Genomic DNA, 21,037 nt, shown 5'->3' on the forward strand with positions numbered 1-21,037 from the left:
CTTTTTTGCAACAAATATCACCTTGGTAACCCGCCGTTTGCCTTTCACCGTATTGCTCACTGTACCACGTCGCGCTACAACGTCGCTCGAACAGCAACATCTTTTAATATTTGCATTTTAGCTAGGTAAGTAACATCAATTGCCAGAACTACCATCCATCCAAAGTTCAACAAACTTGTTGTTTACCCAATCCTCGCAACGCAACAAAGCAACGCAACGCAACGGGATATGCCCCGCTAACAAGACATCATGTCGCAGTCAACTGGATCCTCCGCGGAAGGCGTCGGCCCCTTGCGAAAGTTCGGTAACAAAATGACTTCCTTCGTGACGACCGTGTAAGCTAAGCTGCCCCTCCTAATTCCGATTCCTATCCCCAACTACACATCTCCCCCGATGCCGCCTCACCTGCCCTCTTCCGCCTCTCCTTGCTAACATAATCTCCCCTTCCACCCCCCACAGTAACCAGCGCGCACGCAACCAATTCCGCTCGCGCCCAGGCAAGGGGGGCAACACAAGCTACCAGCTCCGCCAATACGCCGAGGCAACGCTCGGCGGCGGGTCGCTGCGCAAGGTAGTCAAGCTGCCGGAGGGCGAGGACGAGAACGAGTGGCTGGCGGTGAACATGGTGGACTTCTACAACCAGATCAACCTGCTGTACGGCGCCATCACCGAGTTCTGCTCCCCCGCATCCTGCCCCGAGATGAAGGCGACCGACGAGTTCGAGTACCTGTGGCAGGACGGCGACGCCTACAAGCGCCCGACCAAGATGGCCGCGCCCGCCTACATCGAGCAGCTCATGTCCTGGGTGCAGGCGTCCATCGACAACGAGTCCGTCCTGCCCTCGCGCATCGGCGTCCCCTTCCCCAAGTCCTTCCCCGCCCTCGTCCGCCAGATCTTCAAGCGCATGTACCGCGTCTACGCCCACATCTACTGCCACCACTACCCCGTCATCCGCGAGCTCGGCCTCGAGCCCCACCTCAACACCTCCTTCAAGCAGTACGTCCTCTTCATCGACGAGCACAACCTCGCCACCGGCAAGGACTTCTGGGGTCCCCTTGGCGACCTCGTCGAGAGCATGCTGCGAAGCGACTAAACTTCCTTTTCGTCTACGTTTTTCCCGCGCCGGCGCCCGGTATTTGAGGGATGGAAATTGCTTCCGAGGGGCTTTCGCTTTTCAGTTTTTCTCTTTCGATTTCGGACTAGGCTTGTATGATGACCGTGGATGGTAACATGCGTTGACGAATGATACCTACGCTCGGGTCAAAGTAGGGAATGTTGCATCTTTCGAGGTATGGCGTTTAGGCAGGTTCTCCGAGAGAAAATACACATCTGTTTTACGAGGGGATAGACTTAAGGGTAATACGAGATTATGAAGCAGGTTAATCATGCCGCCTCATACAATTAAACTAAGCTGTAAGACGTTCCTAGGATGAACGTCTCGGCGGAATATATGGTCAGAGGATCATTTTAGTTTCTGCCGTGGCATGAATAACGTGCATTTATTGGCCTACGCCTAGTAGAGTTATTTTGTGCGCCCCTGCTGATCCGTATCATAAGTTGTTTCTGTCGTAGTTCCTAAAACGGGTTACGAGATTTGTTCTTGCCAAACATGTTACCGGCCTACCCCTTTTGAGGTTACCGTACCAATCCAGCTTGTCCATAACCCATACCAAACGCCCCATCGAATGCTTCATATCGCACCGAAAGATTGTACAATTGTTATCCGACACGCTGCCACAGGTACCTGGAGTGGAGTGCGAGCCTAATCTTCTTCCTTCATGGCGTTGATTCGTTTCTTAATCAATTCAAATGCCGAAAAGAACACCGCGTTGACGGCTGCGGAGCGTCCCATGGACACGCCGAGCCCGCGATACATGTCTCGCCTGAAGAATTGGATTTTAGGGACTGGGACCTTCTGGCCTTTGGAATACATCAATGCGTTTCGTTGGTAGATACTTTTAACGGAATCGATGGGATCTAACTAAGGAGTCAGCTTGCAACTATTACAACCAGTGAGAAGGGTACCGACATATCAAGGCCCACGAGACTATGCCGCAGAGAGCTCCGGCAGCAAGTACGGCGACGGGATTCTTGTGGGCATCCTTCCCACTAAATGTCGTTAACAGCTGTTTGCTGCTCTCATACGTTGCAAAGTAAATACCCGTTCCGAGGGTATCTCTTACTACAGTCATATTAGCTAATCTGTATGACAATCTCGTTGGGGGCCGTCTTACACAAATGCAAGTTTAATCCGGTATACATCCCGGAGAAGCCTCTATGCTTGACTATGTTCGCAAGAGTTTTAAAAGTTCCTTTATTGTGGTAGCTGAGAGCAATAGCTTGCTTCTGAGGATCCGCGTTCTTTTGGTTCGCCATGAGCACAGATACTTGTGCGCTTAGTTTTGTCAACTCAAAAGGACCTATAATTCATACTCGTTAATTCCAGCTCATATTTCTCTGCGGCCTGAAGTCGTATGGTTTCTCACAAGCAATAAAAGTAATGCCAGAGCCGGCGGTGGCTCCGGCAGCACCGAAGCAGGCAATAGTGCCTAGATTCGGGTATGCGCCGTTCTTATTAACATGTTCAAGTGGGCAGAAGCCGAAATGTTGTTTCATCCAGTCGGAATAAACGTATTTAGAGCGTTGGTAGACCGAGAAGGAAATAGTTCGTACAAGTGTGACACTAGCTAGGGGAGCAGTTACACCTACATAAGCAGCATGGTGGCGTTAGCTATCTATGTTGTCTCTGAGGGGCCTTGGAACATTTTGCTTGTACGCCGCATATTTAAAGTCACGTACCTCGAAAGAAGCCTCGAATGCCCTCCGATTTGTAGGTGACTCGCACGCAATCCAAGGCACCCGCATAAGGATACGTTTGCATGCGAGTCTTGACACTATCGAGAGGGAAAGCAGTGACGGTCGACATAACACTGGCCGTGCTAGCGGCCGTCTCGGTTCGGTAACGCTTTATCCACCTTCGTGGCTTCTCACTTCCGCCGCTGAGCTGAGGCATGGTCCGAGTCCGGATCGTGGAGCTGGTGACATCTTGAAAATTGGACTCAGCTGGCATGGCTCACTTGTTTAGCAGCAGAAGCTATATTGCGGGGGAAGCTTCAGACAATGGCCTCGTAATGAGGACCAGAGTCATCGGCGTGGTCGCGATACAATAGCGTCTCCTGCTAACAAGAGATATGCCATCAAGATCCCGCAACTAGGAGGACTCGATGGGTTTGTTGGAAGAGGGAGATACGATGCGGGGTTCGAAGGCTATGATGGATCTGGTCGTAGATGGTAGTTGTTAAAGACGAGTACTGAAGTATTTCATCCGCGCACAGCAAAAATATTGCTTATACGGTAAATTGGTAGATAGCAAATGGCTAATGGTTGTTGAAACAGTCTTGTCTACAGCAAACAGGACCAATTGACCTTGAGGATGCTTAGTTTCGTTCCAAGGTCTGCCTTTCTGCGGGGTTTGCTCTCGCATACAAAGAATGACATTGGACCCTAGGGAGTTACGTAGTTGGGAAGTTTGTGTGGTGGGTTGGGATTTGGGATTGTGGTGTGGTGGATGGGATCGAAGCTGGGCGACTTTCGATAGAAAAGGAACTCTAAAGGCTTGCAAGGTTGCAAGGTTGTTCGGGCGGGCAGGGTTCCAGGGTTACAGGCACTTAGTGTAGGTAGTAGGGAAATACGGGAGTACGTAGTACGTACAGGGAAAGTTAACTGGTGCAACCGGTCGTACAATCACTGGCAAGAACTGCAAGAAGAAACAATGACCTCGAACGGTTGGACGATGAGCCCGCAATGGGGAGAGGTGGGAGACGCTACGGAAGAAATATGTACATGAAATTCATGAAATACAAGGAAATATGGGTATCATATGGATACAATCTGGATACGTACCCCGGGTACTTCCAGGTAAAAGACGGCTAGAGGAGGGGAAATGGAGTAGATGGGGATAAGTGGACTGAGAATGGACCGTTGTTGAAGTCACCGGCTAGAAATAGTGGTTCTAGATGATCAAAGCAGCCCAGAGCAGCCCGTAACATGCCCTTGATTAGGGAGGTTGCACAGCTGGGGATGTACACACAATACTGGCGTTGATGTATTTATATACTTAGGTACTTAGGTATGGATGTATTCAAACTCCACAATCTCATTCGATCGTCACTTCCACATAGTACTGATCATTGCATTGTACGCTGTATCACTTAACTTACTCTAAACTGCTCCAAACTGCTCCAAAGATCATGTGTCGCCTACATATAAGTATATAATATGTACGTGTACAGTCTCGATAATTACCACGAATACCCTATATGGGATACTGGAATGCATGAACTTCATCCCATGTCTTCGGGGAGAAGAGGTGATGTCTGTTACAACTTGCCACACAGTCTAGACTCTGAATCTGTCCAACCCTAAGAGTGCCTGGGGCGGGGCAAATAGGTATACATATCAAATGGTCGCGTCGAAAGATGCTTTTCATTCCATTTCGTGGCGTCATTGCTACACTAGCCTGTATAGCTGTAATGTCTAAGATATTGACGAATACATAGACACATCCATATTTGAAAACTTCAAGATTTGCATATACGGACGGACTGCCCCAAATATCCAAATACACATCCAAATACACATCCAAATACACATCCACATACATCAGACAATTGAATACTCAGTTAAAGACAAACAGCCAAGCAATCCGTTTCGTCGAAAACTGAGTATCAGGTAAGGCGGACGCACCCGTTCCTTTGACGTCCTATGTATCATCGGTGCTTTTCTTTGTCCTATTCGTAATGTGCTAGATATGTAGTAGATCGGTCACTACCACCCAGATTGTTCCTTTACCCTGATAAGCTGGCCTTCTTCGCCAGGTAGAGTGCCATCTGCAGGTTCGACTCGCTGGCAGATGGTTGGTTGACGTATCGGGAAAGTTGGAGAGTCGATCATCCCTTGACGAACGTGACGAACGTGATGAACCTGCCAAATCTTCCTCGAAACATTCAGCTTCCATGTCCTCCACAAGGATGATGGATTTAACGACCCTAATCCTTCCGTCGCCCTAGGCCAACTACTCCAAACCTAGAAAGCCATTGTCTTGAAGCTGAAATCTTTGTCTGCTTGTTCCCTCTCATGTCCTTTGGCGATGGCCTTACTCATGCCCTGCTTAAATTCGGAGCACTTAAGCTTCTGCATGTAACCCATCGACCCTTGAGGTTGAATTAATTGAGGTCCAAGTTTTGATAGAGTCTGGAGATTCGACGTGAGGGGTGTCTATCCAATGCGACACAGTTATGGCTCTGGATTGGCGCGGAGACCAGGCGTTCATATAGAGATAGGTGTGTAAGTGACAGGTCGACGTCAGCCAAACACTCAGCAGAGAGCCAATCGAATCAATTCCTAGAACGAAATTATTCGCGGGGAAGGTTGGAGATATATGATAAAGCTGGATCTACGGGAACCTCGATATTTGAAGAGCCACGTAATGAAGTCGGCAAATGGGTGGTTTCCTAGCATTCGGCTGCTCTATCGCAAGCACAAACCCATAGATTTGTTAAGCATCGCAATAGTCATATCATAATGTCTGTAGGCCGTATCTCGAAGTTGTCCCTCTAGTCCCTTTTCTTTCCTAAGGGCTTATTAATTATCAATATAGTGAGTTTTGACGGCCAGACTTACTTGGGGCGGTCCAGTGCCTGTTCGTATATTTTCCAAGGTGCCCGAGTATTATAATCTCGATAATAACCCGTCAGCAAAATATTTTTGAGGATGTTGTGCTCTAACCCGCGCATCCTAGCAGCTGCTTCTAGGAAGCGCAGTGTTCTATTTACGCTTCGCATATCGATCTTGGATTCTTCACGGAAGGCTTTCCTTAACCGGTCCCGAGCTATATATCGAGCGGGTGATGAGAACTGAACAGCGTGTAGTATCCCACGCCATAGATGCCGGTAGGCATGAACAACTTCGATGTCGGTCATTATTGCGACCCTGGAGCTATGTTGGCCGTGTTCTTGGATATTTCAAGTTCCGAGTCTCTTCGTGGTGGCGTGGTCAATATTATCCACTAGCTCTTCTGATTTGAATAGACTCCGGAAAGGTGGAAGCCACACAATGCATATAATAGAAGCTCTTGTAGCTCTATTGGTCGAATACGAATGTGGCTTTGATAGTCCCCTCTATATATCATCCCACGGTGGTCATGAAAAACAAAAAAGTTCAAATAAAAAAAGAGGGTGTACGATATTGAACTCGTCCTATCAGCCGCGATGCTCCCGAGGCTAGCCTATCCGCACTAACGCAACTCTAGTGCTTCATCTTGTAGCGGCTTTGTACTTGACAGGCTTAGCTGAGGCTGTCGGTTACGCTGATATACCAATTCAATAAGTAATTAAGTTGCGTTAGGAGGGCGCTAGGCGGGGTACGGAATTGATTGTACTAGGAACATTTGATGGTTTATTTGGATCTTGATCTTGATCCACCTGATGTCACTGCTTTTGATTCAACCCAATTGATTGTTAGCTGTCAGACGCGAATACAATCCATACAACCAGACCGTAGAAACCGGGACATCTCCATGACTAATGAAATAAGCCCATCAATCCCTCTTGCAACATCTTTTTTTCCCTTGTCTATTTTAACTATGGCTTTTTGACTTATTCGTGCTAGCAATAATTTCATATAGTTGGGATTAACAATGAGCAGACTTCATACGTAGTGTCCGATTGTAATCCTCCTCTCCTTTTCCCCATGGCGTCCCTGGTCACCGACTTCCTGGTCAACCCGGTCATACGACAAGCGCGACGCTTCTCACGATCATCAGGCAACTTACCCACTTCAGATTCCGTTTCGGCCCCTGAGAAGGTTAGGGAATCTAAAGAAAGTCAAGACGATGCTATTTCGGAAACCGAGGAGGATTCCTATTTGGGTGATGAGGTAGACGGGAGCGTACCGTCGTCTCCTTCCTCACGGAGTTCCGTTCATCCAATTCCACGCAGTGACATAGCCGACCAGTCCGAGGATGTAATACGTCGAATTGCCTCAAATAACTCCGATACACATACCCGCACCAACGACACTCGAAACGACACTCGAAACCTCGCCAACCAATATGAATCGATGCCAATGCCCACAAGCAGCTCGAACATGGCGGTAAACGGTTTATTATCTCCAGTCGATATTTCTCCGTCGGGAATTGTACGGCGGAAGTCCTTGCCCGAGGACGATGGGATGGGTGTGTTGCGGAGGCGTATATTCGCCATCCAAGCACAAAACGTCGAAGCCGGGGACAAAGCCCGTCAGATGCACCAGCTATTATCCGAAGACTACACTAAGTCGAAGAAATTAGCCCCGATAGACCGACCTCTTACACCGTCCAGCCCTATATATTCAGAACAGCCGCGCTCTATCGGTCCTCTAGAATCTTTCAAGTTTTGGCAGAATATCTTGGACGAGACCGAACCCCACGAAGAATTCGAACTGACCCCTCAGGATCTGCAGCCCACGTTTGCGCCGCCGAGGGACCTAGCAGAAGATGCCGAAGATGCGGAGGACCTCGAAGACCTGGATTATCATCCCTTCGGCTGCGAACATTATAGACGAAACGTCAAGTTGCAATGCTCTACGTGCAATCGATGGTACACGTGCCGATTCTGCCACGATAAAGTGGAGGATCACGACTTGATCAGAAAGGATACCAAGAACATGTTATGCATGTTCTGCGGGACTGCCCAGAGAGCGGGTGATGCATGCGTATCCTGTGGTGCGTCGGCGGCACGGTATTATTGCAGCATATGCAAGTTATGGAATGACGACCCTGACAAGCCAGTTTACCACTGTAACGACTGTGGCATCTGCAGAATTGGAAGAGGGATTGGCAAAGATTTCTTCCATTGCAAGGTGTGATGATATTTTTTGATCTCAGACTATGTCTATTAACTAACTATGATAGAAATGCTGCGCATGTATCGCTATCGGCCAGGAGAAAGACCACAAGTGCATTGAAAGGTCTACCGATTGCGACTGTCCAATATGTGGCGATTATATGTTCACGTCACCCAAAGCTGTGTGCTTCATGAAGTGTGGACACAGCATCCACCGACAGTGTCTCGACCAACATATGAAAGTAGCTTATAAATGCCCAATTTGCAATAAGAGTCTTGCGAATATGGAACTACAATTTCGGAACCTTGATATGGCTATCCAGACGCAACCTATGCCACCTGAATTTCAGGACACTCGAGCGTTGGTCTTATGTAACGATTGTTCAGCCAAGAGTTCGGTTAAGTACCATTGGTTGGGGCTGAAATGCGGCGTTTGCTCATCATATAATACTGCACAGCTTCAAATACTAGGCATGGCAGACGAAGCGCTCGAAACCGACTTGATAGGGCGAGCAGCACAGGTTGCTGAACTATCAGCCACACGAGGTCCGGGTACAGCTGAAACGAGCGACGGGACCCGTGCTCGTGATGTTAGAAGGCGTCACTCATCTAATGTCGCGCGGTCGACTATTCAGCAGCCTATCATGGGATCAGATTTCTCTGATAGGCTCGCACGTTCGGTTTCGCCACCTGCCCACTTGCTCGCGTGGAACCCCCCAGCTGGCTACTCTATCATGGAGACTGAAGATGAAGATAGGGAAGATCTGTTGGGGTTTTGGAGTAGGGTTCCTCGCAGCATTGCGTCCAATGACGACGAAGATGACGACGCGGAGGTCTCGGACGACGAGTCTCTGTCGTCCTCGGAGGAGGAAGATGAAGAGGAAGGAGATGATGACGACGTAGATGATTTCGAGCTGCTTGGCCATCGCTGAGCGCAATGAAACAGGACCGGGGTGGGCTGGTTTATGATCGATATAGAGATGGCGTTCGGGTACAGCATTGAGGGCATAGCAAGGAATACCAGTTGGATTCAGGCAAATGGTTGGTAACGCAGCACAGAGCGGTTGACATGAAATTGGCATATGGGTTATAGAGGGGTATCCTGTCACGACACTCCGGCGCCTACGAAGTCTGGGAGAGAGTTGACGAATTTGTATACTTTGCATACAAACAATTAAAAGCATAGCATTACTCCGTATTATATAAAATACCTTTACGGCTTGTTGTAGCCTTGTATTCCCCATCAATGTGACTAGGCTACTTGATGAGCTGGGCTAGAACTCCAGACGCCGTGCCTCGACGGGCTATGCATGATAACAGACTATATTTCATCGACCGGTTTCCTGCGCGAACTCGACCTTTTGTGCTTCCTTACGCAGAAATTGGACAACGTTCTATGCGGAAGTTAGCTTAAGACCCCGGTGGTGGAAACTCGGACATACCGCGAGTGCCTCCGGGTTTACGCCATTCTCGATCATGGAGATGCAGATTGACAGCGTGCGACGATCGAGATGACAATTCTAGCATGAATAATCATTAGCCTCCGTTGTAATCTTATCAGACTTGTGAATTGGGCTACGTGGATGAGAGGCCCGAGACTTACGAGAATGGTGGATATCTCATGTAGAATGTCAACAGCCTGCTGTGCGGCCTGTTGCTTATCGGTGTCGTCTCTAGCGGCTGGCGGCATGATGACGAGCTAATGTTCTCTATTTGATTAGAGTCAGGTAGACGTCTAGCAAGAAATTGAGATATCGAGGTTGTGTCAACGATATATCTACGCGAAGACGAAAGTTGTAAGTGAAGGGAGGCGCGTGGGGATCGCGGGGTTGAAAATTAGCGGTGACTGGGTGGTGACTTAGCACAGCTGGTCGCAACTGTTTTCAAGGCGAAGGAGTATATGACTTTAACGGACATGTTTCTAACAGCACACGATTATTGATATTTCGAGAGGTCTATCAGATAAGCACTGCTTAATAGAAAAGGAGGAAACTGCTGTCTTAGGCATATTCCAATTCAATTAGCCACAACTGATCAAGCAGCCAACCCAAACTCCGAACGCCTATACCAAACACCTTCTCCCCCCTATCTTGTTCATCATATCACATCACGACGTCTCCTCACACTTACACCTCACGCCCCTTCATTTACGCCTTCATAGCCTCCACAAACAACTCCCTCATGCCCTTCAACAGCACCGCCAAATCCCTCGTCTCATTCGTCCTCTCCAGCACCTTCTCAATCTTCTCCTTCTCGATCTTGGGCCTGCAATGCCTGACGTCGTAGTCTCTCGAGCTCGTGCTGAGCTCGAACCAAGCCTCGCGCTCCCAGTTCTTCTCGTCGATGTGCGTGTACACGAACTTCAGCCGGTCCGTCTGCCCCGCGCCCTCGATCTTCAGGCACAGGTTCTGCATCCAGAAGTCCAGCTCGGGCACGTTGAACCGGCTCTGCGACTCGACGTACTGCGCGTGCGCGCGCTGCGCCGCGAGCCGCGCGTCGATCTCCTTCTGCGTCTCGGCGATCTGCTGCTTCAGCGCGTCGCGCGCCGCCTTGTTCTTGTCGCGCTGCGCGCTGAGCGAGGCGATCGCCGCCTGCATTTCTTGCGTCTCGGCCGCTTCTTTCGAGATCATCTGCTGGTGCGTGTTCGTCTTGTGCTGCAGGATCTCTATATCCTTCTTCTTCATGCGCTCGTCCTCTGTTTTCGTGAATGCATCGTTAGCCTTGTCCTATGCTCTCTTCTCTCATCACCCAAAGTAGAAGTAGAAGTAGGAGGTGGAGAGGTAGGATGTACCTTGTAACTCGGCGATGTTCATCCTGAACTGGTTCCGCTCCTCTAGGACGCGCTTGCGCCCCTGCTCGATGAAGGCGTCGAACTTTGCGCTGAACTTGGCCATGCGGTCGCGCAGCTCGTCGAAGCCGAAGTTGATGCTGGGCAGCGAATCCGCCATAGATGGGGCCGCCGCTGAGAGCGTCTGTCGGCCACTAAGGCTTGAAGACAGGGAAGGTTCAAATGCGGACGCCATTATGGATCGCTTGATTATTCGGTTCAACAGTATGTGGCTGTAATATCTTTCGGTAGGTGGTGATAAATCGATTCTATGGTGTTGCGACAACTTTAGGCTTGTGATTGATTAGTGGAGAGTACAAATCCCCAACCTAATTCGTGTAAATGTTTATTTTGGTTGCCGAGCTCCTTTAGCCTTGTGGGTACGGGCCCACTCTAAATACTTCCTGCGCTATCATATTTGTATACTATACATAACACGAAGACGATAGAGTCGGAAGTCACAGGGCGTTTTGCACGATAAGATAAGGTGCAGGGCCATCCTTAAAGGTCCAATTATGTCCCAAGTTAGCAACTTGGTCCTTGCGATTTTTCTTGTTTTTTAACTCTTCCAAATCGATTCTTGAGTCAACTATCATATTGAATATCTTCTTCAACCGACGTTAGTCGCATAATCCGATACTTGATTTTAGATCGCGCAATTTGGCTCTTTAAGCCATCGCTATGTACGGTCAACGACGGTTAGCATTCGAAACGAGATTTATTGAGCCGTGCTCTCCGAATGACTGACCGTCAAATCACCGAATCAACTATCGGACTCGCAGGACGCCTTTCACATTTACCTTACGGGTTAACCAAGGCGGAGGATTGCGGATGGCAATCCACTAGGAACTTCACCCAAAGAAGTATGTAGCTGTAATCTCAATTTATTCTATGTCCGCTAATGTAGTGCGAAGCCCCTGTGTTCAAGGAGCTTGGCCTTCATAAAACATGGCGGCCAACTACTGGTTTGCAATCTCCAGGTTCATCAGACACTGGCTGGAATACGAGCAAGAAACAACAAAAATGGCTTTTGAAAGCAAATCCTGAGGCTCGCCTAGGTAATGAATGTATTCATGATGAACTAATGTCCTCACATTCGTCGTCGCAAAGTCACGACAATGGACCGTGGAGCTCATCGCTTTTCGCAATTGGGGAATTAACCGACACTAGTGAGCCGCAGTCAGTCTCTGGTGCTCCACTAGTAGCAATTGTTACAGGCGAAGTAAATGACGTCCTTCGTCTAGCAAAGCCGGGTATAGAGGAATGGCAGTGGCATGGCGAAGAGAACGTCTCTCTAGGGTTCGGGGACATGACAGAGCAAGACGATGTGGTTCTCTATAAAGAGGAGTTTGCGGGGCCTATCCGCCGTCTGAAAAGTGTGGTCGACTCGAAGAGGTACGATCCGACGCGCTGGATAGTTGTCCAAAGAGACACCGGCACCCGGGTATTCCAGCCAGAATATCGATTATCCCCGACGATTTCCGCGTACGATCGTGGAGGGAAAACCTCCCGTATTGTAGCGAATCCGTTGTTTTTTTTTTCAAGGGACCAAACCGGAGGGAGTCTACATTCAGATGCTTCGTTTAACCCCGGTGTAAGGTCAAAGCCGCCCCAACTTGGGCTCATCGACGAATGTGGATTTTGGAGTATTTGGGACATTGCTCATACCAAATCCAGATCGTCTAAAAAGCCGAAGGTTCGCTTAAACAAGTGCGGGCATATTGAGCAGGGTGTTTTGGATCGTCTCCCGCCGAAAGGCACCGGAGAACCACAATGTCACAAAATACTCTGGGTTGGTAGCCTATCAGAAGACTCTCAAGAATTTGGCTTGGAGGAGGACACGGAAGATCCCGAAACGCAGAGCTCATTTCCACAGCTTGTACGATCATCAACATTGCTTTTGTGTAACAAGAAGCTCGTTAGGCTGCTTGACCTGACGAAAAATTCGGCTTTACCCGACTTGCCTTTTATTGCGGAAAGAAGTCGAGATTGCGTTCTGGATGTCGGTCAAAATCCACGAGACACCCAATATGTCTTTGTCCTAACCACGTCGAAATTATTTGTGGTTAGAGTGTATTCGGCTCCAGGGCAGGATTGGGGGAAGATCCAGAAACATTGGAATATCGTTCTAGCGGTATCTCACCTGAGAGATAGTTTTGACAGGAGTTTGAAACTTACGGTTGCTTCAGGAGCTGCATTACCTGAGCGAAACACCTCCTTGATCTACATCTCTTCGAGTAGTAATGCTCGGCTCGACCTTTTCTGTGTTGCTATGATGAAAAGCAATCCTTCGATGGTTAAATATCATAGCGAAACCGTCGTACTGGATGCTTTCCAGCATGCGTCCCCAGAGATAGCGCCCCTGACGATATGCGTTCATCCTATACCGGTTGCTTTAAAGCCTTCAAAAATGACAACTGAGTTCGCACGTAGTTTTTCCATGCGGCAGATACAATTATACCAGCTTGCTGTCCTGAGAAAAGACATGTGTGTCGTCTCTTCGCTTTGCGTGTCTACCCTTTCGTTGTCCATTGACCGGATAAGTTGTCCGGACTACAAGGTGACTCGAACAAGAGACCTGTCCAAGGAGAGAAAAAGGGCATTAAGAGAGATTTCCGCACGCTTCGTGGTCCCGGACGACGTCGCTATGTATGGCGATGAAGGCGAATATCACTCAGCCATTACCCCACGCATTTCTAGGTGGACAGTGACACGAAGACCTTTTGGAGTACTCTACGAATTCCTCCGTACAATGTTCAATGAGGTCAGAGAACATCAAGAATTATCTGTTGGAGACGAAGAATTTAGTTACAATCTATTCGACGATGTTCATATTGCTATTGAGCGAGTCATCGAAGCTGGAAATATGCCCGCTACTACCATGTGAGCTAAACCATCTATGCCTCTTAATTTCTTCAAAACTGACCTTTTCTGAAGTTTCCAGATGATAGAGGACTTGAAATTGCCTATTGATATGAGTCTCGCAGCTTCCGACTGGAGGCTCGAAATAGAACGACTGAGGCGCATCAAACTAAACGTGGTGCTATTGGCACTCGATCGGCTACATATCCCGATTTTCAAGTTATCGAACTCACTTGATGATTTGCATTCCGCGCTCGGTGTCACAGTGGCGGGTGCGAATTTCGATGATAGGAGAGAAGACTGGATCGAAGAGATGCGATCAACGGTAATTCGACAAATAGCCTGCGATGTTTACCTGTCTCTCTTTGTGTTGGTGCATCGCCAAGTAGATCGCCAAGTAGATCGCCATGTAGATTTGAATGAATCTCAGCGAACCCTTGCGCATGATCTAGACAAGATGGTCATTGATAGCCAGCAAGGAAGCCGTGCCGGAAGCGTAGCGAGATCACAATCTGAGTTCTCTACCACGAGTTCAGTGGAGTCGAAAACGGAGAACTCCCCGGAAGAAGACCCGGCCATGGCACTTCTAAGGTCATATACGGGAACCGGCAAATTCGTACCTACGAAAAGCACTGCACTTTTAGATAAGTGGGAAGTCGGGGGCAACCCAGATGATTATATGTTCGACCTCCATTTAGATGACGAGGTGACTCCCGGCATGCAAAAGCGGGCGAAGAAGCTGGCTCGCGAAAATCGAAAGCGACGGAGAGCCGAAACACTTCTCCAGATACATAAGGACCAAGAGCCAAGTCTACCCGCAACCCAACCGGCACCGAATATCCGCTTCTCTAGTCAGTACAGTCAGCCTGCCGGTGGCTTTTCGAGCCAACCTATCAGATCGGATTCGTTACACACAATGTCTCAGCCGATGGCCGGCATGTTTGGTCGCAGAGATGAGAGACCGAAAAAGAAAGTAAAAAAGCGGCAAGGCGGGTTTTAATGGTGGTAGATACAGAGCCAACCTTGTCCTGGACTTCTGGGCTCTCATGTTGAAATCATCTGTTAATTATAAAAAGGGGTTGATGTATTCTAAGAAGAGTTTCACGTAGGAGCAATCTGATGTATTCTGCCCAGGTCATAATCGCAATTATTACCAGTTTTTCTCAATTCTACCAAGGAATAACCAAAGTCTAGAAACAAGTTGAATGTTTAAATTTGGTATAAAGAGCTCTACAGTAGCGAGAATTTAATACAAGTTAACTTTCAACAGTCGCATTTGCTGTTTCCTGAAATTTCGTTTGAAGCTTCAACAAAACCGAATTTATTTTAGTGGATGATTTCATCGCAGCTGCCCGCATTTCAACATATGCAATTACCCGATCCATCCCAACTTCTCTTCATCTCAACAAGCCGCAAATTTTCTACATCAACACGAAATCTCTTATGAACAAGAGTTCCATTTCCATTAAATCTTCCATCTAAATAATCGTCATAGTTTTGTAAAAAAATGTCTTGCCACGCCGAGCACGAGAGCCACGGCGGTCATGGCCATGACCACGACCACGAACATGATCATACGGACGATATCACACCGGCGCTGCAATACAGCTTATATCAACACATTGATTTCGATGGGATCAACACCATGAACGAGGCGCAAGTCGACTCTGGAAAAGCCGTGGTGAAGAAGACGTGGGCCGAGCGTTTAGAGGCCGAGCCGGAGCTCGAGAGCGATGCGGATGAGCAGATCCTTATGACAATCCCGTGAGTGCTCTCTCTCATCTTATACTTATCTTAAGATGTTGGATTTCATCTATGTTCACATATACGTTTATATATACTCCTATGTCTATACCTAACACAACCCAACTCACAACTCCTGCCCTTCATAAAGGTTCACAGGGCAAGTCAAACTCCACTCCATCCTCCTACGCACATCCGCCTCGGACAGCGCGCCGCGGTCCCTCAAACTCTTCATCAACCGCGACTCGCTGGACTTCGACATGGCCGAGGAGCTGCCGCCAACCCAAACCCTAGAGCTATCGCAGACCTCCGAAGTCCAGGAACTGCCCGTGAAGCGCGCGCTTTTCAGTAAGGTCCGGCACCTGACGCTGTTCTTCGAGGACAACTTCGGGGACGGCGAAGAGGATGTTACGAGGATTAGCTATATCGGGTTCAAGGGCGAGTGGATGCAGCTCGGGCGCGCGCCGGCGCAGATCTTGTACGAAGCTGCGCCGAACCCTAATGACCACGCTGTGAAAGGGACAGGGGTGAATCGTATGGGTGAAGATGTTGGACGGGGGGCTTAAGGTCTAGGATTTAAACATGTAGTGAGAGGTTTAAGTTAATGGATGGGCCGGTCGGCGGGAGTGGTAGAAGGTGAAAAGGTCTATCAAGTAAACATTTTAATCTGGCCAAGGGGCCATGGCTTGTGGCATCGACATGTCATCATAAGGTCTTGTATTGGTTTCTCATCTGGCAGTTCATATTGTCACATGAAGTCTTCCTCCCAGTCCGCAGACCGGTTCTGGTTGCTCGACGCCTCCATGTTTTCTTCCGTGAAGAGATCATCATAGGCATGATCCTTCTGCCACTTCTTTTCCTGTCTCTCCTTCATTATCTTGGCCTCTTCCTTCCGCTAATGCTCTGGTCGTTAACCTATCATGCATTGGAGATAAAAGGATTGTTAAAATGATGGATCTTACCCGTTGTAGCTGCGCAGCCTGATCTCTCTTCCTCAGTTCTCTGCGGTGATCTTCCCTCTCCTGCTGAAGATCGGGGTGCTGTTCAACCTTGGTTTTATTGAGGCGGTTGATAATGACATTTTCTCTCGCGGGCACCAGGATCTTCTTGACCTTGCGTTGGTCCTTGAAGCTCACTTGTCCAACGGCCATGCTTCCATCTTTCTTGAGGTTGGACCAGGGAGTATAGATGATAGTGATGTTATCTTTCTTGTTGCCCTCGATGGAGTTGGCCTTGGTTAGCTGGGCGAGGTCCGTGAGGAGATCTTGCGGTATGTTGTCCCATGTGTCGCCCTCGTTGAGTCTGAGGTAGATATGTGCACTCGAGAGCTTGTCCACGTGAAACTGCTCATAGTAACCCCTATCGCATGAGACCCAAGAATTTTTGGTGAAATGTGCAGTTTAACAGGTCGAGGAGCTTTCATACCCTAATAAGAGGATATGAATATGTGTATGCTTGGACAAAGTTTGCATGAGATGATTCTTACCAGACATCTTCCTCCCAGCCGTACTTGATCAACTCCTCATCTTCACGAAGTTATTAGCATCTAATTAGGCCTGGGTCGACTTATACCGGGGGCTGAGAGGTCACCCACTCTCAAATTTGTCTTTGCCGACGTAGACGAACGCCGGAGGATCTACAACGGTCGACTTAAAATAATAAACCATCTTAAAAATGATCCGAAAGTTACCAAATCAAAGTGAATAGAATTGTTTAAGAAGACAAAGTTTACAAATGAAAGAAATACAGTCAGGTGCCAGACCAGTGCGGACGCCCCATATTTACCTCTGTTAGTAGCATAACAGCAGCTAAGCCTCTAATTATCTTATCTCAGTCAATCCTATCTAAATCACAACTAGGATGAGATGTAAAAGGCTTCCACGGCTATTGGCTACAGATATACACTTAAGCTTTGAGTGTAGTATGTTTTCGGGCACCTATAGTAAGTCAAAATTAAATAGCTATTATGCCAATAACAGAGGTAATTATGGTGCCTTTGGCGGTCTCGAAGTTCTTTCCCCCGGGCCATGTCAGGGTTCCTGCTTAGATCCCCGACGGTACGTACCTTACCGCCCGTAAATTTCCCGAAAAAGTGCGTCCATCAGAGGACCCACTCGAATTTTTCAACGTGGGAATTGAAGCTCTCAATTATCCACCTCGAAATCACAACCTCAGCGATTGGCCTTTTGAGGCCATTCAAAATCTACAGATACAAAATCGACATAAAATAAAGCCCGGATATCCTCCGAGTGAATCGGCCCCCCGGCATCCAGCTCCCAGCGACAATGGCGTCTCGACAGCCAGCCCGCTGGGCAGCCGCCCTCAGCAGAAGCTCCCCCTCCCTCCTCCACCCCAGCAACCCACGAATCCTCATCACAGAACGACACACGCTGCTCCCGCGCACAGCCCAACGGGGCGTCAAGTACGGGTGGTCGACCATAGACCGGCGAACCAAGCCCAAGCGATTCAACCAGGTATCCTCGGGGCTGCCGGCGCCGACGACGGGCCCCGCGGCGGCCCTCGAGCGCAAGTCGCAGTCGACGCCGCTGCGGACGGGCGTGCTGGCGGTCAAGAAGGGCGTGTCGGCGATGTACACGGCGAAGGGGATGCGGATGCCGTGCACGATCCTGCAGATGGACCAGGTGCAGGTGGTGGCGGCCAAGACGCGCGAGAAGAACGGGTACTGGGCCGTCCAGCTCGGCTGCGGCCAGAAGGAGCCCGGCAACGTGACGGCGCCGCTGCTCGGCTACTTCGAGGCCAAAGGGGTCGCCCCCAAACGGCACCTCGCCGAGTTCAAGGTCCGCGGCGAGGAGGGTTTGTTGCCGGTCGGCGTGCAGCTGCAGCCGGACTGGTTCAAGGTGGGCCAGTACGTCGACGCGCGGAGTAATAGCCGGGGCATGGGGTTCGCGGGCGGCATGAAGAAGCACGGGTTCAAGGGCCAGGAGGCGAGCCACGGTAACTCGAAGAACCACCGGACGATTGGTACGACGGGCCCGAGCCAGGGCGGCGGCTCGCGCGTGCACCCGGGCAAGAAGATGCCGGGGCGCATGGGCAACGAGCGGGTGACGGTGCAGAACCTGCGGGTGCTGAAGGTGGACAACGAGATGGGGATCGTGGTCATCAACGGGCACGTGGCCGGGCCCAAGGGCTGCATCGTGCAGATCGCCGACGCCGTCAAGAAGGACCCGCCGCCCGAGACGTTCATGGCGAAGATGCGGAGGCTGTTGTTGGAGCGCCACCCGGATCACGAGGCGAGGCTGCAGTCCGCGCGCGAGGCGCACGTCGCGCTCAAGACGATGCGGAAGGAGGGCAAGATTGGAGATGCGATGGCTATGGCGCGCGCTATGGTGTAAGCTGTAGCTGTGGAAAGAAGTAGTATATACATATTTTGTACTATATGACATTGCTGTACACGCGAAGTATTCTCCGACGAATACTAAAGCTCATGGCGGAATATCTGCCCTGCTTCTTGTGTTCCGTCTCCCACCTTTTACTTCAAGTCCGGATATTCAAGGTAGTGTGTGTTATATCATGGTATCGAAGTCGCGTAACATCAGAACTAAGCCAAGTCCTGAGCAATCCGCCTGTGTCCAGCTGAATAGTCCCTTTAGAACATGCTCTTGCTTTTAGCATCTACGTAGCATATCCCTTCACCTCCACGGAGTTCACACGAGGAGTATGAACCCAACCAACCATAGTATCCCTTAAGAACCACAAAGTTCCAACCCAATCACTTAAGCTGCTGTCTAAACCCCCTCGTCGCCTCCTCCCGCTCGTCCTCATCCATCGGGAAGGCCGCGATGGCCTTGAACGGGTCGTTCCCGTCCAGCAGGTCGATCTTGGAGCCGTCGGGCCTCTCGAGGCTCCACTCGGTGGTCTCGAAGACGCCGCGGGGCGTGGGGCGGGCGCTCGTGAAGCGCATGACGGCGGTGGCGCGGGTGCCCTTGACGGGGAAGCGGATGTCGATGCGGCCGCGCAGCTGGTTCATCTGGCCCGAGATCCACGGGATCTGGTGCTTGAAGTAGATCTCGTCGCCCAGGTACTCGCGCGCCTTCGCGTTCGTCCGCAGCGCGTACAGCGTCGACGCCACCACCGGGCTCGACAGCTTCTGGTAGTTGAAGATGGCGACGCTCGACGCGGCGATGATCGCCAGGAAGACCGGGAACGTGCGGCCCCATTTGAATGTATTTATGTCTGCGGTGGGCTCTTGTTAGTGGCTTATGGCCTAGATGGGGGAAGAATCGTAGATGTTAGAAGGACGCACTTGGGAGTTCCCGGTCTGGACGTCTCTCCATGAGAGGGCCATCGCCGGGCTTGGGCGCCGAGACTAGCGTCCGCCTTTGGATTTGATTCCTAGTTGTAGAGGTAAATTGGCTTCTTATTGAAAAGAGCGCCCTACGGCGCACTAATCTAGACCACATCTCGATGTCAATCGACCCTGGATTTTTCCAAGACCTTTCTCTCTTGACCTTGAAATATTTCTGACGAGCTTCATCCCACCTAAGAATCACACCATGCCGGTACGTACCCTGACCCCGGGCAGCGGAATAAGGTTCGGTGTGGGGTATACCTAGCCACATAAAAAAGCACAAGCCACCACTCTTATCTAATCGAATTATGCTTAGGCGAGGCTTGACCCAACCCCTGTTAGTTAGGGCAAACATCAAAATTTCCCAACCCACCAATTTCTTTTCGACCGATTTTTCCAACTTCCTAAAACCGTGAACCGCCAAACTCCCAACCAAATCTTCGTCTTCGAACTTTTTATCCGACATCACCCAACGCCCACCGACAAGATGACGAAGGTTAACTCAGGTAAGTTCAAACAATCCGCTGAATTACGTCTCGAATAGATATTTCGGTACAATTTGGCTTGAATTAAACCACACGATGCTAATGGGTTTTGTCTCGACAGGTATCGCCAGCTCGCGACGAAAGTCGAGAAAGGCGCACTTCAGCGCCGGCTCCGGCGAGCGCCGTGTCATCATGAGCGCCCCCCTCAGCAAGGAGCTGCGCGAGAAGTACAATGTAAGCTCTGCCTTCTCCCTCAATTGCGTCCTCGAGAACATCCTAACGTGAACTCCGCCCTACAGGTCCGCAGCATCCCCGTCCGAAAGGACGACGAGGTCACCATCGTCCGAGGCACCAACAAGGGCCGTGAGGGCAAGGTCACCTCCGTGTACCGTCTCAAGTACGTGATCCACGTCGAGCGCGTCACCCGCGAGAAGGCCTCCGGCCAGTCCGTCCCCATTGGCATTCACCCCAGCAAGGTCGTCATCACCAAGTTGAAGCTCGACAAGGACCGCGAGAACATACTCGAACGCATCAAGGTCGGCCGCGAGCTTCGATCCAAAGGCAAGGCTGCCGCCAAATAAATATAAGTCGAAAGCATCGCACCTGAACCAATCTTATCCTACCTTTTCTTCGGTTAAAACCAGCCTGGCAAAAGGGGGGAAAGATACCCGTTTGGTAGATACTTCACGAATCTGCGAGGTCCATAACGGATAGTACGGCATACGGCGTCTTAACGGGGGAAGGGTAAAAGTTCCCCGGCGTCATCGAGGGACATGACGGGATCGGTATTTGCTGGCATGATGACTCGACGAATCAGCATATAGATGCGGCGACAAACCGAATGAAAAACAATTGCATGCACACAATGGCCGTTTCACTCTGTGAAATGTTCCATGGGAGGTTCTTCCCGAAGTCTTGCTCCATATCA

The 21,037-nt window shown here is 49.9% G+C and overlaps 11 protein-coding genes across 11 annotated transcripts; 6 read left to right on the top strand and 5 right to left on the bottom strand.

The window, feature by feature from the left end:
• The first annotated feature begins 102 nt into the window (after positions 1–102).
• Positions 103–1,462, top strand: F4807DRAFT_423512 (maintenance of ploidy protein mob1). Its single transcript, XM_047997782.1, has one exon. It carries the CDS (start codon positions 623–625, stop codon positions 1,091–1,093), a length of 471 nt encoding a protein of 156 aa, XP_047854984.1. The 5' UTR covers positions 103–622; the 3' UTR covers positions 1,094–1,462.
• On the bottom strand, positions 1,463–3,811 carry F4807DRAFT_423518 (mitochondrial carrier domain-containing protein). The gene is made up of 6 exons (XM_047997783.1): positions 3,487–3,811; positions 2,800–3,426; positions 2,487–2,705; positions 2,235–2,420; positions 2,030–2,182; positions 1,463–1,977 (listed from the first exon to the last, which is right to left on the bottom strand). The coding sequence occupies exons 2-6, from the start codon at positions 3,068–3,070 to the stop codon at positions 1,763–1,765; spliced, it is 1,044 nt and encodes a 347-aa protein (XP_047854985.1). The 5' UTR covers positions 3,071–3,426; positions 3,487–3,811; the 3' UTR covers positions 1,463–1,762.
• A 2,684-nt stretch (positions 3,812–6,495) lies between these two features.
• On the top strand, positions 6,496–9,032 carry F4807DRAFT_423524 (zf-CHY-domain-containing protein). Its single transcript, XM_047997784.1, has 2 exons — positions 6,496–7,899; positions 7,952–9,032. Exons 1-2 carry the CDS (start codon positions 6,751–6,753, stop codon positions 8,813–8,815), a joined length of 2,013 nt encoding a protein of 670 aa, XP_047854986.1. The 5' UTR covers positions 6,496–6,750; the 3' UTR covers positions 8,816–9,032.
• A 179-nt stretch (positions 9,033–9,211) lies between these two features.
• F4807DRAFT_459843 (mitotic-spindle organizing gamma-tubulin ring associated-domain-containing protein) lies at positions 9,212–9,573 on the bottom strand (the record flags this gene model as incomplete). The annotated part of the gene is made up of 3 exons (XM_048001424.1): positions 9,212–9,277; positions 9,326–9,403; positions 9,487–9,573. The coding sequence occupies 3 exons, from the start codon at positions 9,571–9,573 to the stop codon at positions 9,212–9,214; spliced, it is 231 nt and encodes a 76-aa protein (XP_047854987.1).
• Positions 9,574–9,788: 215 nt separating this feature from the next.
• F4807DRAFT_67748 (chromosome segregation protein Spc25-domain-containing protein) lies at positions 9,789–11,016 on the bottom strand. The gene is made up of 2 exons (XM_048003332.1): positions 10,675–11,016; positions 9,789–10,578 (listed from the first exon to the last, which is right to left on the bottom strand). The coding sequence occupies exons 1-2, from the start codon at positions 10,904–10,906 to the stop codon at positions 10,031–10,033; spliced, it is 780 nt and encodes a 259-aa protein (XP_047854988.1). The 5' UTR covers positions 10,907–11,016; the 3' UTR covers positions 9,789–10,030.
• Positions 11,017–11,264: 248 nt separating this feature from the next.
• On the top strand, positions 11,265–14,839 carry F4807DRAFT_423530 (uncharacterized protein). The gene is made up of 3 exons (XM_047997785.1): positions 11,265–11,573; positions 11,625–13,593; positions 13,648–14,839. The coding sequence occupies exons 1-3, from the start codon at positions 11,450–11,452 to the stop codon at positions 14,570–14,572; spliced, it is 3,018 nt and encodes a 1,005-aa protein (XP_047854989.1). The 5' UTR covers positions 11,265–11,449; the 3' UTR covers positions 14,573–14,839.
• A 240-nt stretch (positions 14,840–15,079) lies between these two features.
• F4807DRAFT_459846 (PITH domain-containing protein) lies at positions 15,080–15,881 on the top strand (the record flags this gene model as incomplete). Its single annotated transcript, XM_048001425.1, has 2 exons — positions 15,080–15,336; positions 15,467–15,881. The coding sequence occupies 2 exons, from the start codon at positions 15,080–15,082 to the stop codon at positions 15,879–15,881; spliced, it is 672 nt and encodes a 223-aa protein (XP_047854990.1).
• A 182-nt stretch (positions 15,882–16,063) lies between these two features.
• F4807DRAFT_459847 (DUF814-domain-containing protein) lies at positions 16,064–16,982 on the bottom strand (the record flags this gene model as incomplete). The annotated part of the gene is made up of 4 exons (XM_048001426.1): positions 16,064–16,210; positions 16,278–16,674; positions 16,802–16,841; positions 16,910–16,982. The coding sequence occupies 4 exons, from the start codon at positions 16,980–16,982 to the stop codon at positions 16,064–16,066; spliced, it is 657 nt and encodes a 218-aa protein (XP_047854991.1).
• Positions 16,983–17,600: 618 nt separating this feature from the next.
• Positions 17,601–18,913, top strand: F4807DRAFT_459848 (translation protein; the record flags this gene model as incomplete). The annotated part of the gene is made up of 2 exons (XM_048001427.1): positions 17,601–18,664; positions 18,736–18,913. The coding sequence occupies 2 exons, from the start codon at positions 17,601–17,603 to the stop codon at positions 18,911–18,913; spliced, it is 1,242 nt and encodes a 413-aa protein (XP_047854992.1).
• A 132-nt stretch (positions 18,914–19,045) lies between these two features.
• F4807DRAFT_459849 (DUF1783-domain-containing protein) lies at positions 19,046–19,736 on the bottom strand (the record flags this gene model as incomplete). The annotated part of the gene is made up of 2 exons (XM_048001428.1): positions 19,046–19,509; positions 19,580–19,736. The coding sequence occupies 2 exons, from the start codon at positions 19,734–19,736 to the stop codon at positions 19,046–19,048; spliced, it is 621 nt and encodes a 206-aa protein (XP_047854993.1).
• A 291-nt stretch (positions 19,737–20,027) lies between these two features.
• Positions 20,028–20,942, top strand: F4807DRAFT_67889 (putative 60S ribosomal protein L26-1). Its single transcript, XM_048003334.1, has 3 exons — positions 20,028–20,130; positions 20,231–20,343; positions 20,409–20,942. The coding sequence occupies exons 1-3, from the start codon at positions 20,112–20,114 to the stop codon at positions 20,688–20,690; spliced, it is 414 nt and encodes a 137-aa protein (XP_047854994.1). The 5' UTR covers positions 20,028–20,111; the 3' UTR covers positions 20,691–20,942.
• The last annotated feature ends 95 nt before the right edge of the window (positions 20,943–21,037 follow it).

Source organism: Annulohypoxylon truncatum, assembly GCF_022578515.1.
Source record: "Annulohypoxylon truncatum strain CBS 140777 unplaced genomic scaffold F4807scaffold_13, whole genome shotgun sequence".
Classification (NCBI taxonomy): Eukaryota; Fungi; Ascomycota; class Sordariomycetes; order Xylariales; family Hypoxylaceae; genus Annulohypoxylon; species Annulohypoxylon truncatum.